This window comes from Myiozetetes cayanensis, unplaced genomic scaffold, assembly GCF_022539395.1.
Source record: "Myiozetetes cayanensis isolate MyiCay16 unplaced genomic scaffold, myiCay2020 scf6-25, whole genome shotgun sequence".
Classification (NCBI taxonomy): domain Eukaryota; kingdom Metazoa; phylum Chordata; class Aves; order Passeriformes; family Tyrannidae; genus Myiozetetes; species Myiozetetes cayanensis.
Window position 1 is genome coordinate 31944430 of NW_026087853.1, and position 12697 is coordinate 31957126.

Sequence of the window (12697 nt, forward strand, 5' to 3'; positions counted from 1 at the left end):
AAGAACTAGAATGCCTACCCTCTTTTGCTCACCTCTGTACACAGAGGTGTAAGTCAGTGGGGTTTGGATCCTCTCTCCTCCCTTTGCTCATAGGGATTCCTGAAGGGAAGTTCAGGCTGGTGCGGCCAACTCTAGCATTTCTGATAATAACTACAATTCGTGCTTCCTCCTGGGGCAAGAGAAGTGGAGATCCACGTACCTTCACCCTCACTTTGCACAGATCTCACTTTGCACAGATCTGAGAATTTCCTGTGCTGAATAAGTCCTTGCCACGGCCCTGTGAAGCAGCACAGCATCTCAGAGCACAAGAGAGAATTCATGAAACATACAGAGAATATGTGTATGGCTAAACAAAGTCAGGCAGAGTAACCTGAGCTGATGCAAACAATCTCTGTGCTCAGCAGGCTCTTGCTATGTTAATGGCTGTCCAGACAGTTTCCTGGTTTCCAGTCTGACCTTTTATCAAATTTCTCTGCTTGACCTTCTTGTTATCCAGTAACAATATCCGAGAATCTAAGCTGTTAACATGTAACATCCGGTTAGTGTTTGAGAAAATGTTGAGTGTTTCTCAGTTTAAATCAATAGCAATTATGCCTCTGTTAAAGGTACCCCTCTCTACTGGAAACATCTTCTTGTGACGTTTTTTAGGTTCATCTGAGCAGCTGGATACAGAGCGAACTGTGATGAGTTTGTTCTCAGATCCCATAGAAGCTTCTTCTTGGAAGACAGCCTATTTCTACTGCTTGAGCAGCAGCAAGCACTTTCTGGAACAGATTCTGGTACAGCCATAAAATCATTAACAGGGAAACCCAATGGAGGCTGAAGTCAGTCCCTGTATTGATTATATCTTGGTGGTGCACAGAAGCATTTTGTATTCATATAATGTTTACCAGGGGTTATGACTAATTGCAACAATGGGATAACTGGTGATAACTCCCCAACTTGCAGCTGAAGATAAAACAGCTAGTGAGATGTTGGGAAAAGCTTCATGCAGACTGAAGATTAAATCTTTGGGGATTTAAGAAGTCCCGTGTTCTGCTTGTAATTTTGTTGGATACTCAATTTACCTCATTACCTTGAACTTGTTGCTTTGCTTTTCTGATGCTGGTAGACTTGGGGTTGTGCGACTAGTTTGCATGGTAAATTATGTTTTAATTTATATTAATAAACAGTGTTTAAAAATTTATGTTTTAACCAGCTGGAAGTCCTGATGAAAAATAATGTGTTTGTAATTAATTCATTTGAATGTATTTACGTAGATAGAAAAAATAGAATGCAGGGAGGTGGTCACTATTAAAATGCGAGGTTTTTAAGGTTGAACATATTTCCACTTCTAAGTAATGTGCTCATAGAAGTCTCCTTCATAATGCCCTTGACAGAGACATAATCACTAGGAGGAGTATAAAGGTAATGTAGGGTGAGTGTGAGTTGGCTCTTTGGTAAGCATTTGAAATGAGGTTTTTTTCCTTAAGACAAATTTGCTGATGAGTAATCTGATGGTTTGGGAAATGTAAGTTTAGGGAAGTTCCAGATGCAGAACTTCACTGTTTTAGTGAAGCTAATATTGAAACAGCTACTTGCTTACATAGTCTGCCAGCACTGTGGGTCTCTCCATTTTGGAAAAATGAATACTTCTTCGTTTTGTTTTCTAGGTGACTGCATTAACTTTACTGAAAAGAGAAGACTACTCAAGCCTGAACAGTTTGTTGAGGAGAGAATTCAACCCTCTTAGCCGCCTCTTGGTGTTGCTAGGATGGACTCATTGTCAAAGCTTGGAATCAGCAAAAGCATTGCTATGGACTCTACACAAAACTCAGGTGAAAGAAAAGTGACGGTGTCCCAGTCTGAGCCCAGATAATGCAGTTTGTTTGCAAAAATAAGTAAAACCACAGAGTCTTCAGTGAGAATGTTGGTCTTTCTCAAAATGGGATTTAGAAAGCTAAGATGCTACAGTTGTGTATAGGTAACATAATTGGACACTTTCTTTTATTCCTCAACTGTGAAGGGAGTGTGAAAGTTTCTCTTGCGTAAGCCCTTCAGCTTTTGCTGTTAACATAAGAGAAAGAAAAACAACAATGGTTGTTGATTAGTTTTGAAAAGACCTGGGGGGTCTTTGTTTTGTGTCATTTCCTCCAGTGAGTCATCCCTGGGTAGTGGCTAATTCTGGTCACAACTGCCTGAGTTCAGCAACAGAGTAGCTTGGAAATTCCCCATGCTTACTCTCACAGTGAAATGATAAATCACAGGAGTTGTGAGTGAAAGATCCACCTTGTTTGGGGGTAACCTTCATCTGTGTCTCACTTCAGGGGATGTCTTCTGGCTGGCAAGTGCCTTAGATGGCAGAGGTGTGGAGATGATGAGCCTTGTACTGCTGGATCATAGTGCAGATTGAGGCTGGTATTGCTTTGAGGGACTTATTGTCTATTCAGTAGCCTCTGCAAAGTGAAACTCTTAGATCTGATTTTAGCAGGCAGTCATCTTTAATAGAAAAGCACATGGAAAAGGAGAATAACTGTCTGCTACCCAGTATGTCATCTGTTCTAGTAGATGATTAGTTCTAAAGTTTTTGGACCATTATTAAGAAGCATTAATTTGCATTTTGAAAGCTAATCTTGAAAACGGATGTAGCCACACCTTTCCATGGTCTGTAGATGTGTCAGGGGGAGACTGACTGACCTCTGTGTTCCATCAGAATAGCCCTTCTTTGCTGGCTATGTAATAAAACTGGCAATTTTCTGTATTTGAAAGTTATTATCTTGGTAAAGAAGTCTTAGGAACATACTGTATGTGACACAGGCTTGGTTCTGCTGTCTGATTGAGGGATTAGTTGTAAAGAGGTGCTGCTTTTATTTGTCTTTCCATTTAGGATCTGTGCAATGATTCAGTATTGAAAGATTTTTGTGATGGGCTGTGGGCTCACGTGGAAGTTCTTGAATGGTGCATGCAGCAAAACAGGTAAAGTGATCAGAAAGACTTTTCCAAACTGTCTTGCCAAAGCTACCTATTAGTTTATGTATGCGAATAGAAAAGGTGTTATTTTCTTGACTAATCATCTGACATTGACTGTATATCACAAGGGCTTCAAATTGCTTCCTGGGCTGCAGTTATGCTCTGGTTTTTTTTTTAACTGCAGTAGTTTGGTTCAGTCAGAATTAGAGTGGTAGTTATGTCTTTAAACTTGACTGAGATCTGAATCTGTGCCACCTCTTTGTTCTCTCTTGTAGTATTACTGTCCCAAGGAAGGTTCTTTTGCAACACTTGCACAGTCTGGATTGCCACACTGCAGTGTACTCTCTGCATCATCTCACTAATCTTCTGGCACTGAATGAAGACGATGTTATTGAGCTGCTTCAGAAAGTTCCTGCTAGAGACCAGCAGATGCAGGGTAAATGTGTAGGGTCGTGAGAACACAGAAAACTCCCGATCCATTGAGTATGTATGCTCAGTATTTCTACCAGGAAGAATCTGTTCTTTTGACCTGCTTCTGTGATTGTGGAAGATACTGCTTGTCAGCTGTTTTGGGGAAGAAATCTAGAGAGTGTGTGGAAGTTATTTTAGAATTCTTTTAGGGAGTAAATTGTCTCCCAAGAAGGAGTTGTGAGATCTCATAGATCTCTGAAAGTGCTTCAAAACGGTAATAAGACTTTGCATGTGTTCCTAAAATGTGCTGCTCATTGTAACTTCTATACTGTGTAATACCCTTAGTTTGAAGTGCATGTCAATGGTTTGGATTTCAGTCACCTCTGCACTTAAATTTAAAATCAAAGGGCAAAACCAGATGAAATTGACAATGTCTCATACTACAACATCTTCATTTTTTGAAAGGTACAAAAATGTTTTTTCTTTCTTCTAATAGTAAGTGCTACCAACTTCAATATTTAAATCAGTAAAGCTTACCTACAGGCCATGTTTACATAACTCCTGCCTCACTTCTCTCACCTTCCCGTGTTCTAGTTGGGTGCCTAAAATGCCTGAGATTACTAAACACATTACTTCACTTAGAAGTGACTCTCCCTGGACACTCTTGATTGCAACCTGTGTCCATGTTCAACTGCTGCTGTTGTAAGGCTGTTTTCTCTTAGGGCCTCTTAATAATAATATAGAAGCTCAGTCTTCCTGTGTGTGCTAGAACCTAAGAAGCTGTAATTTTTTGTGCCTTATTCCTTCTATAGTTTGGAATTTGTACATGTGTAATTTCAACCTGAGTTGTGTGGAGAGCTCTCAGTGATGGATCTTGCACAGATTTTTCCAGGTTGCCTAGTGGGAAGCACTTTTCTCTCCTTCCAGTATAATATTGTTGTGATGTTGGTTTCCAGTTCTACTTTTACAGGTTTTGGTGTTTAAATTGTCATGACAGTTGTCTTGAATAGTCTTAAAAGATGTAGTGATTGAGACTCTATATAGATCTTAATTTTCAGTGTCCTACTTTCTGAAATTGTTTTGTTGCTGCTGGTATTGTTTTGGGGTTTTTTTATCCAGTTCTTACATTTGATTTCTCTCTTCTGCTTAAATTCTGTCAAAACTTGAAAACCAGGAAGAGGCAGTCCCATCATATCTTCTGGGAGCTGCATGACGTTAGCAAAATAACTCTGGAAGCGGTTTCTCTTCTTTTTTTTGTATCACAGCAATTTATGGAACTAATTAATGGAAAATAAGTCCTCCTTTTCAACCCAGTGATTATTGCAAAATTCAGATAATTCTATAAACACAGCCTTTAAAATAATCTATTTCGAAACTTAAAAGGAAGAGAGGAGTCATAAAGTTTCGATTCATCTGACATAGGAGGGCCTCCTACCCTCACCCCACATACTTCCTCTTCTTCCCCTTCTTTCTGATAGACATCTGTCAGCTGCATTACTGTAACCAAAGTAGTGGTATTGGTAGACACTTGTGTTCAGGCCATGGGTAACACTGGCTTTGATCAGTCACACTAACAAAAGAAATGGTGGACAGCAATTTCCTCATGAGTTACAGTATTCAAGAATAAGGCAGGTATTAGAATTTTTGGCGTAGGAAGAAAAGTGCTTTTCATTAAAGGATAATTCTTCAGTATTGGTACAGTGAAAAGGATTTGTTTTGATGCAAATACTGACAGAGATTCACTGCATCCAGTCTTTCTATATGTGAGGCAAAAATGTATTAAACTTATTTTTGATTACCAGTGTGTATCTTGTAGTATCTCCAGCTAGCTATTTCTCTGTTTCAGAGGACTGTCAAATCTCAGGCTTTACCTGCCTGAAGTCCTCTTAAGACAGTGGTACTGAGAGCTTTTTGGGTGTCTGCATATCAGTGTAGAGCTGCTGCTGTAACATTTCCATGGCCACGTGGATTCTGCAGAGGATTCATACTTGGATGTTTCCTCAGTTCTGTCTATACTTTCCACCGTTGTCTCTGTTTAGAATGCCAGTGATAGGGAATAATGGTTTCCAACTGCACTCTCAGTCATTTTGTCTTGACTGCCCTATAGTTTTCAGAAGAGTTCAGACTGATTGTTTTTTTTTTTTTTGCAATCATGCTCAAACCTCGTGGAGGACAGTGCTGAAACACTTTCTAGGTTAAGTAACGCTATTCAGTCCCAGGGTTTGGATGCAGACATTATCAGTACATTGTGCTTCATACCAGTGCTTTGTTTAACAAAAACTTGGCTAATCCTTTCCCTGCATGACAGAAGGCAATGGGACAATCTACCCCTTGTATAAGAATACAGGATAGTGGATTCCAAGCACTAATTTTACACCCTGTGTGGTTGTGTGTAGTTGTCTTTTGTATGTTTGCTTGTTGTGGGTTTTTTGGTCTTTTGTAACCTTTGTACGGTAGTTGGATAAGGGGATGATGATGTGACTTCTACATAACTTGCAGTTCTGCTGTTCTGTTGTACTAAGAAGGGATCATGTCTCTGGCATGTGATACCTTTCCTCAAAAAAAAGGAGAAGTGGGTGCAGTACTTCTCTAAGTCACCTTTAGCATAAATATGTGAAGGAGACTTGTGGGACTGTGTGTTTCTTGAATCAATTGCAGATTGTATTTGATCTATATGGCCAGCCATTGTGGGTAGAATCAACTGCAATACCTATTTATTACTACAGATCTGTAGAGGTGGTGGTACTCTGTTCTCACCATGGTCATAGCCAGTCTACAATGTCTCCCTACTTATCTACTGTGTACTACAACACAAAATTCTAAGATGCTGAGATGGCAGAGGGTTTGTCCCTCTGTTGTAAATGAAACAGTATAGCTTAACCACGTACTTCTAATGAGACTCGTTATGAGCAGATTTTGGTCATTCTGTGCTGTAACCAGGCCCTGTTACACAAATTCAGAGAAAATTTTCTTTTTAGAAAGGGATCCAGACCTGACTTTTCTGTGCCCAACTGTTGTGGGTTGGGTTGTTTGGTCTTTTTTCCAAAATTAACAGTGAGATTCAAAGATGAGATGGAAGTGACACTGGGGAAGAAAGACTGGATAAATACTGCTGTGCAGGAACTGCAGGAGAAAATTAACTTTTCTTGTCTATCTCCTACCCCCTCACTACCCTGATTTCCCTCCACAGCCGCAACACTCGCTAACACCCTGAGTCAGCAGCGCAATCTGGCGCTCTTCCGAGCGTTTTGTGCCATGAAGTATGCCATCTATGCTCTCTGTGTGAATTCACATAAGCATTCCAAGTGCAAGGATTGCATACACAGCCTTTTTGCTGATATCCCTGAGGATGGAACTTCTGGGGAACCAGCAGGTGATTGGCCTCCTTTCTCAGGTTCAGTAGCTTGTGCTTCTCCAGTTGCTGGGCTCTGAATTGGGATAATGTTGCACCCTGTGTACCTATGATGTTTTTATTCAGTGGGCTATGGATGCTCTGCAAGCAAGTATAATGGCATTTCTTTGAGGCGTTGTTATCTTTAGTAATAACAGATATAAATAAGCTACCTGCCTTGTTTTAAAGCATTTAAGTTAACTATACAAAAACTATAATGCAGAAAGAAAGTGATATTAGATATAGGATGGTAGTGGCAGGGATGCTTTTGTAAGAGCTTTTGATTTCCCAGACCTGAAACTGATTCAATGACTAAAATGGATGTAATCTGAATTTGCACATCATTGAACAAAGTGATAATCAGCATTACTCAGAGGGAGAAGGCACACTACCTTTTTAAATGTAAAATGTTGGGCATATATTTACTTGATTTGTGGAGGAGTGATTTGGTCTGAGCCACTGGGACTGTTCTCTCTTCTAGGATTTTCTTAAAAGGAATCCCTGAAAAATGTAGTAAATGTTCGTTTCTTTTTTTTTTAATTATACAGATTGCTCTTCAGTATTTCCTCAGTACATTTTGAAGTGTCAGCAGTTCTTAAGGAGCATTCCTGCTCCTCTGCGCCTGGAGGTTTTGGAGAATATTTTCTCCTTACTTTTTGTTTCCTACAGTGACCTCTATACTGAGACTCTTCTACCTGAGGACTATGCAGAGGATGAAGACCTTGACAAAAAGAGTTCTACTAGGACTGTAGAAGGCAGTGCTAGTTATTGGTCTTCCACCTCAGAAAGTCCACAGCACCTAAAAGAGGCTGAAAAGAAGTTAGAGGGGCACCTGCTGGCTGCACAGACAGTTCACACAGATACCCGAGATCTTTGTGACTCGATGTTAGGTGGCAAAAGCTTTGAAACATCTAAGCTGAACTACCTGGATCTGAAACACTTCACCAGTGATGTTACTGGATTTTTAGTGGATGATGTGGCCATGGATGCCTTCCTCACATTGCTTCTCAACCATCTGGAAGAAATTCAGAGTTCTCTCCCATGGGACTCCAGTAATGTGCTTCGTGAAGAGCTGGAGCTTGTTGAGTGTTTGAACCTTTCTGTGAGCAGAGATGCCTTTGGAAGTCGCCTGTTACAGTTTTCCAAATATCTTTCTGAAGCTCACTGGCGATTCAAAGTGGTGATGAGTAACAGAAATGCAGGTAGGCTTTCTATTTTGCACTTTCTGATATATCAACACTGTTCTTTTAAAGTTATCCAGGCAGTGATCTCAAGACTAAATTCCCTGAGCATCTTACTGAGGGAGCAGATACTGGGAGAGTGACCGAGTTGAAGATCATTGAGTTCTTGTACCATTCTCCAACAGGAGTGATCTCTATGCCAATCAGAAATTTGGGGTTTCTTTTTTACCTCCCCTTTGTGGACATGCTGCTTCTGTTTGCCTTTCTCCCGCCTCTTTGTCACAAGTCACGGTGCAGGGATATGAAGGGACAGGGTGGTGTTCGATCTAGTGCAAGCCAAATAGTCTCAGCTCATTCCTGGACAGTGTTGATTTAGTCTAGTCTGGAAATTTTAGGAACATGTATCAGAGTTGTTGACTGGGTCAGGGTTCATACTACCCTTCATTACTGAAGAACCAGGTTGTTTCAGCAAAACAAGTGGAACTCTCTCTTGTACTATTATATTTGCCATTAGAGTTCTACCTATGTACATGTGCTGCTAGATTCTTTAAGACGGACAAATAACAGTTGATGGCCTGTTCGGCTATTTAGTAATATTTTTGCTTAAATCTTTCACAGAACATCAGCTTGCAGCCTCTAGGAGATACTGCTCTTTAATCAGGTGCTCCAGCCTTAAGAAACGGAGTAGATCTCAAAGGTACAAGACAGGTGGGTTGAAACAGTGACGTGGAGAAGACATCTCTGAAATAATTACATAATCACATATATAATTTTGCTGAGCTCACAGCTGAATACAATTAGTTTTAATGGCCTAGGAGTAGAGAACTAGATTTATTTCCATTGGTTTTCTAACTGGTTTGAAGTATCTTAGTCCAGTTCCACTTGGATTGAGATTGTTTTCCTGAAGTTTACCTGTTTAAATAACTTCTTCCATACACAGTCTGATTTGGGGCAGGGGAGGACTTCAACTACAGTACCAATTTTTCCCTTTCTCCACTATGTCCAGTGAATGTTTGGTATATTTTCTTTCTTATCACAGTATTATCTAGGATGTGAATTTGCAGGAGTTTGTGGTGTAAATTGGCAGTCTTAGGAGAAAGTTGTGTTCCTCACCATTTTTCTATTTAGCCTTTAAAAGGCATTTGGACTTTTGGAGTGGCATGTTTCAAAATAAGAAGCTCAGAGTATCTGACGTGAGTCAGATGGGCCACCACAACATAGTCTCTTGCCCAGCATTTTCTTCAAATCAGCAGTTTTTGCATTTACTGTAGACATCAGTGGTGGCTGGTTTGTGAGATACTCTTGAATATCTCTTGAGGTTGCCTGATCTGTTATTTGCAGTAAGTTTTAATTACCTTTTCTAAAAAAAGTGCATTTAATGTGCTGGTTTTGATTTGTTTGCATTTTAGATGGGAAAGAGGGAATTTCCAGTCCATCATTAGAAGGTACAAGTAGTGAGCTAAGCACCAGTACCTCAGGTATTAAGCCACAAAAGTAGTGTTTCTTTGTCTTCTCAATGTGCATGATGAAGTATTTGCATGACTAGTTAACGTGAATTACTGCTCTATGCAGGACAGAATTATAACTTTTCACTTCTCAGAGCTCCCATTTTTGGCTGACTTTTTTCTAGTTAGAATAATATGTATGTCTTCTTCTGGAATAAGAAAATTAGATTTTTCTTGCGATCTTTGGCTTGCAGGAAACAATATACAATGTAGTGATGTGCAGACCGTCAAAAAAGTTAGTGGGCTAGTAGCCATGTAACCTAAAACATGCTTAGGCATGCTGGATTGATTTAATAGGTCCAATACTTTAGACTTCTCCCTTTACCCAGATTGAACCGTACCCTAGTGCTGCAAGCATGTTATGTAACTGCTGAACAGTGTTACACTGGGCTAGGGTCCAAACTGGAAGTTCTGACCAAATAGTGAAATATTATGAGAATTTTTAACAAGATATTGACCTCTTTACCATAAAACTTGCTTGTAACTCGGCTCCTATATTTTTGTGTTAAATATGTGAAGTGCTGTTATCTGATAGTTGGCTGTTATCCAGTGAAATGTGTTTTCCTTAATGTATACTGATTCTTTCTTGCAGAGGGAAGTACGAGTAGTGTGTCTGGCTCAAGTGATTTGGAAAGCAGGGCTAGACCACATCAACAGAACCCCCTCATTCCTATGATGCTTTCCCCTCCAGAATCACTGTTAGTTTCTTGTGTTTTGAGAGGAAACTTCTTGGAAGCCCATCAGGTAAATGAGTTGCATGTATGTTTTGATTTTTGAATGAAGTTCCTGCTTGTTCTGCATTTAGCAAGCATAGGGCTGAAGCATCTGCATTCCAAGTGAAAGAATCACTTCAGAAGTAGAAGCAAGTAAAAGGAACAAAGATATTGCAAACCAACATCCTAAGGATTCAAGTGGTCTTTTGCCTTGTTATATAAAAATACTTTCTCTAAACCTGGGTTCTCAAAGCATGCAGATGTTTGATGAGAGCTAACCAAGCACGGTGTTTCAACTGAATGAAGAACACAAAGAACTCACATGAAGCCTCATGAGGAAGCAGCATCTGAACTGCTTTTGTTACTCAGTGATTCAAAACCACAACATTGTGCCACTTGTAAACTTGGCAGAAGCACGCAAAAGTATTCCTTACCCAAAGCAGAGCCAAAGTGGTGATTACGTTTATTTGAGGAGGTGTGTTTTGAGGCTAAATTCATGGTATTGAAAACAGAGAGAAAGACTTGAAATGGGCAGTGTGCACATTTTTGGTTCTTTTCTCCCTGACAGCGTACCTTTGTCTGTGTGGCTTTTGGGTTGATGCTCTGAAAAAATATCTTGAAGTGCATCAATTATTGGATCTTCTGCAAAAAACTGTGGCCTGGCTAAGTTTCAGATAGCCATACTAGAGCAGTTAAGATCATTTAGGCGTTGCGTTAACATCAGCTTACTGCTCAACCCATTAGTTCTGTTTGATGCCAAGCCTGCCACTTCATCTTTTCCCTGCTTACAGGGCCAAAGAAGCATTTTGTTTTGCTTTGTTGCCTTGATTTTCAGTATTGCTGATGATAAAGACTTTAAGCTTGGTTTGTGTTCTGTTGTTGTTTTGACAGTAGGAACTTGCACAGCTCTGCCTAGCTACTGTGTGTTTAAATTTCTAGAAGGTATTCCTTGCTGAATAAGAACTTGTTTAAAATAGTTTACTTTGGAGTGCAGAATTGATAGATGTCTCTTGTTGCATAGTATATTGAAACCATGAAGAGTCATTCTGAAAGGTGTGGGTTATGGAAATTAATTCAACACTAGCCCTGCAGTAAATAATAACTGAGCTTTATAAAAATAATTGAAAAATGTCTCTAAGGTCCTTTTTTTTCAGGTACTTAAAACTCTCTAGAAAAAAACCCCACCATTTCAGCCTGTTCTGAAATGTCTGGGGACATTTTTCAGTTAAAGTACCTGTTTTATTTTATTCCTTCATCTCTAAAACCCACTAAAGCTTTTTGACCTTTGAAAACTTCTTTTGACATGCTCTGTAATTACATCTATTGTTATTCTTGAAAGGTGGCTTTGATGTTTAATCTGGATACTTCCCCTTGCTATGGTGAATTAGTTTTCATGGAGCGCTACCAAGAGGCGGTACGAGAAATGGCAAGAGTGGAGCACAATATTGAGAATCAAGTATCAGATGGCACTGGAGGCATCAGGAAATCTGGCAGTGGCCGTTCAACTCTGCAAGCTATTGGGAATGCAGCAGCAGCTGGTAAGGACAGGGCTTTTTGAGTTGTTCTCATGAAAGGTGAGGGAGAAGGGGAAAACAGGAGAAAGCAATTTTAATTAATTTGAATAATAATTTGAATAATTTAAACATTAAATTAATTTAAATACTTTCAAAATAAGTGCAGTGTTTGTTCAGAACAGTATGTGCTGGTTCTTTGAGTCGAAAGGAGACTAAGGGTGCTGAAACTCGCTGTTGATGCCAAGTTAGTTGTATCCATTCTATGGTGATTGGTCCATGAAGCAGACCACCTATGGAATTATTTTCTATAAACGTTAAAAAATAGTTACCCATGAGAGGATCTGAGATACCTATGCTGTTTAATTAGTGATTGTGTATTTTGATGACACATGTAGGTATGGTATTTTATTCCATCTCGGATGTTACTGATAAATTGCTTGCAACTTCTGGAAGTCTTGCCCCTACTCTCCAAGAAAACTTCTGGATCAGGAACATCCATCTGGAGCATACTGATCCTCTGCGGGAAGCCCTTGAGGACCTCAGTCCTTCAGCAATGGCAGCGTTTGACCTAGCTTGTACTCAGTGCCATCTTTGGAAGACATGCAAACAACTTTTGGAGACAGCAGAAAGAAGACTGTACAACAGCCTGGAAACTCGGGGTAGGCTTTTGATTTTTGTGTTTATCAGCATGGGCCTGGGAACAGAAAGTGCCTCTCTATGCTGCATGGTTTGTGCTCACACCTGAGTTTTAGTTAAATCTCATTTTGTACTTTCATGTTAGCTTCTCCTTTTTCCACTCCTAACTTAAACTTTGTCTACCTTTGCACAATGACTGTTCCAGGCCACCGACCTGACTTTGTATTAGTGCACTCTGAAGGAGTAAAAGGTTTCCCGGCAGTTCTCCAGCAAATAAGTAAAGTTCTCAACTATTCCTGCACATCGCAAGGTCAATCCAAGCCAGGTAGTATGCTTTGCTGATAAGGCTCTCTGCTGAAATGTGCTTAAATCAAATTTTTGCCTTCTGTTGCAATGG

The 12697-nt window shown here is 39.9% G+C and overlaps 1 protein-coding gene across 5 annotated transcripts in view; it reads left to right on the forward strand.

Annotated features, from left to right (window-relative positions):
* The window catches only part of ZFYVE26 (zinc finger FYVE-type containing 26), a 46848-nt gene that overhangs the window by 5817 nt on the left and 28334 nt on the right, over nucleotides 1–12697 (forward strand). For 4 of the 5 annotated variants that reach the window (XR_007631415.1, XM_050335004.1, XM_050335005.1 and 1 more), the window contains exons 5-16: nucleotides 649–779; nucleotides 1653–1817; nucleotides 2867–2955; nucleotides 3225–3385; nucleotides 6551–6733; nucleotides 7300–7953; nucleotides 8551–8640; nucleotides 9342–9410; nucleotides 10030–10181; nucleotides 11490–11688; nucleotides 12060–12323; nucleotides 12506–12625. Coding sequence is in view for 4 of the 5 variants with exons in the window: in XM_050335004.1 (XP_050190961.1) it covers nucleotides 649–779; nucleotides 1653–1817; nucleotides 2867–2955; nucleotides 3225–3385; nucleotides 6551–6733; nucleotides 7300–7953; nucleotides 8551–8640; nucleotides 9342–9410; nucleotides 10030–10181; nucleotides 11490–11688; nucleotides 12060–12323; nucleotides 12506–12625 (2277 nt within the window). In the remaining variant the exon portion in view is untranslated. The remainder of the gene's footprint in view (nucleotides 1–648; nucleotides 780–1652; nucleotides 1818–2866; nucleotides 2956–3224; nucleotides 3386–6550; nucleotides 6734–7299; nucleotides 7954–8550; nucleotides 8641–9341; nucleotides 9411–10029; nucleotides 10182–11489; nucleotides 11689–12059; nucleotides 12324–12505; nucleotides 12626–12697) is intronic. The other variant, XM_050335007.1, reaches the window with a different exon arrangement.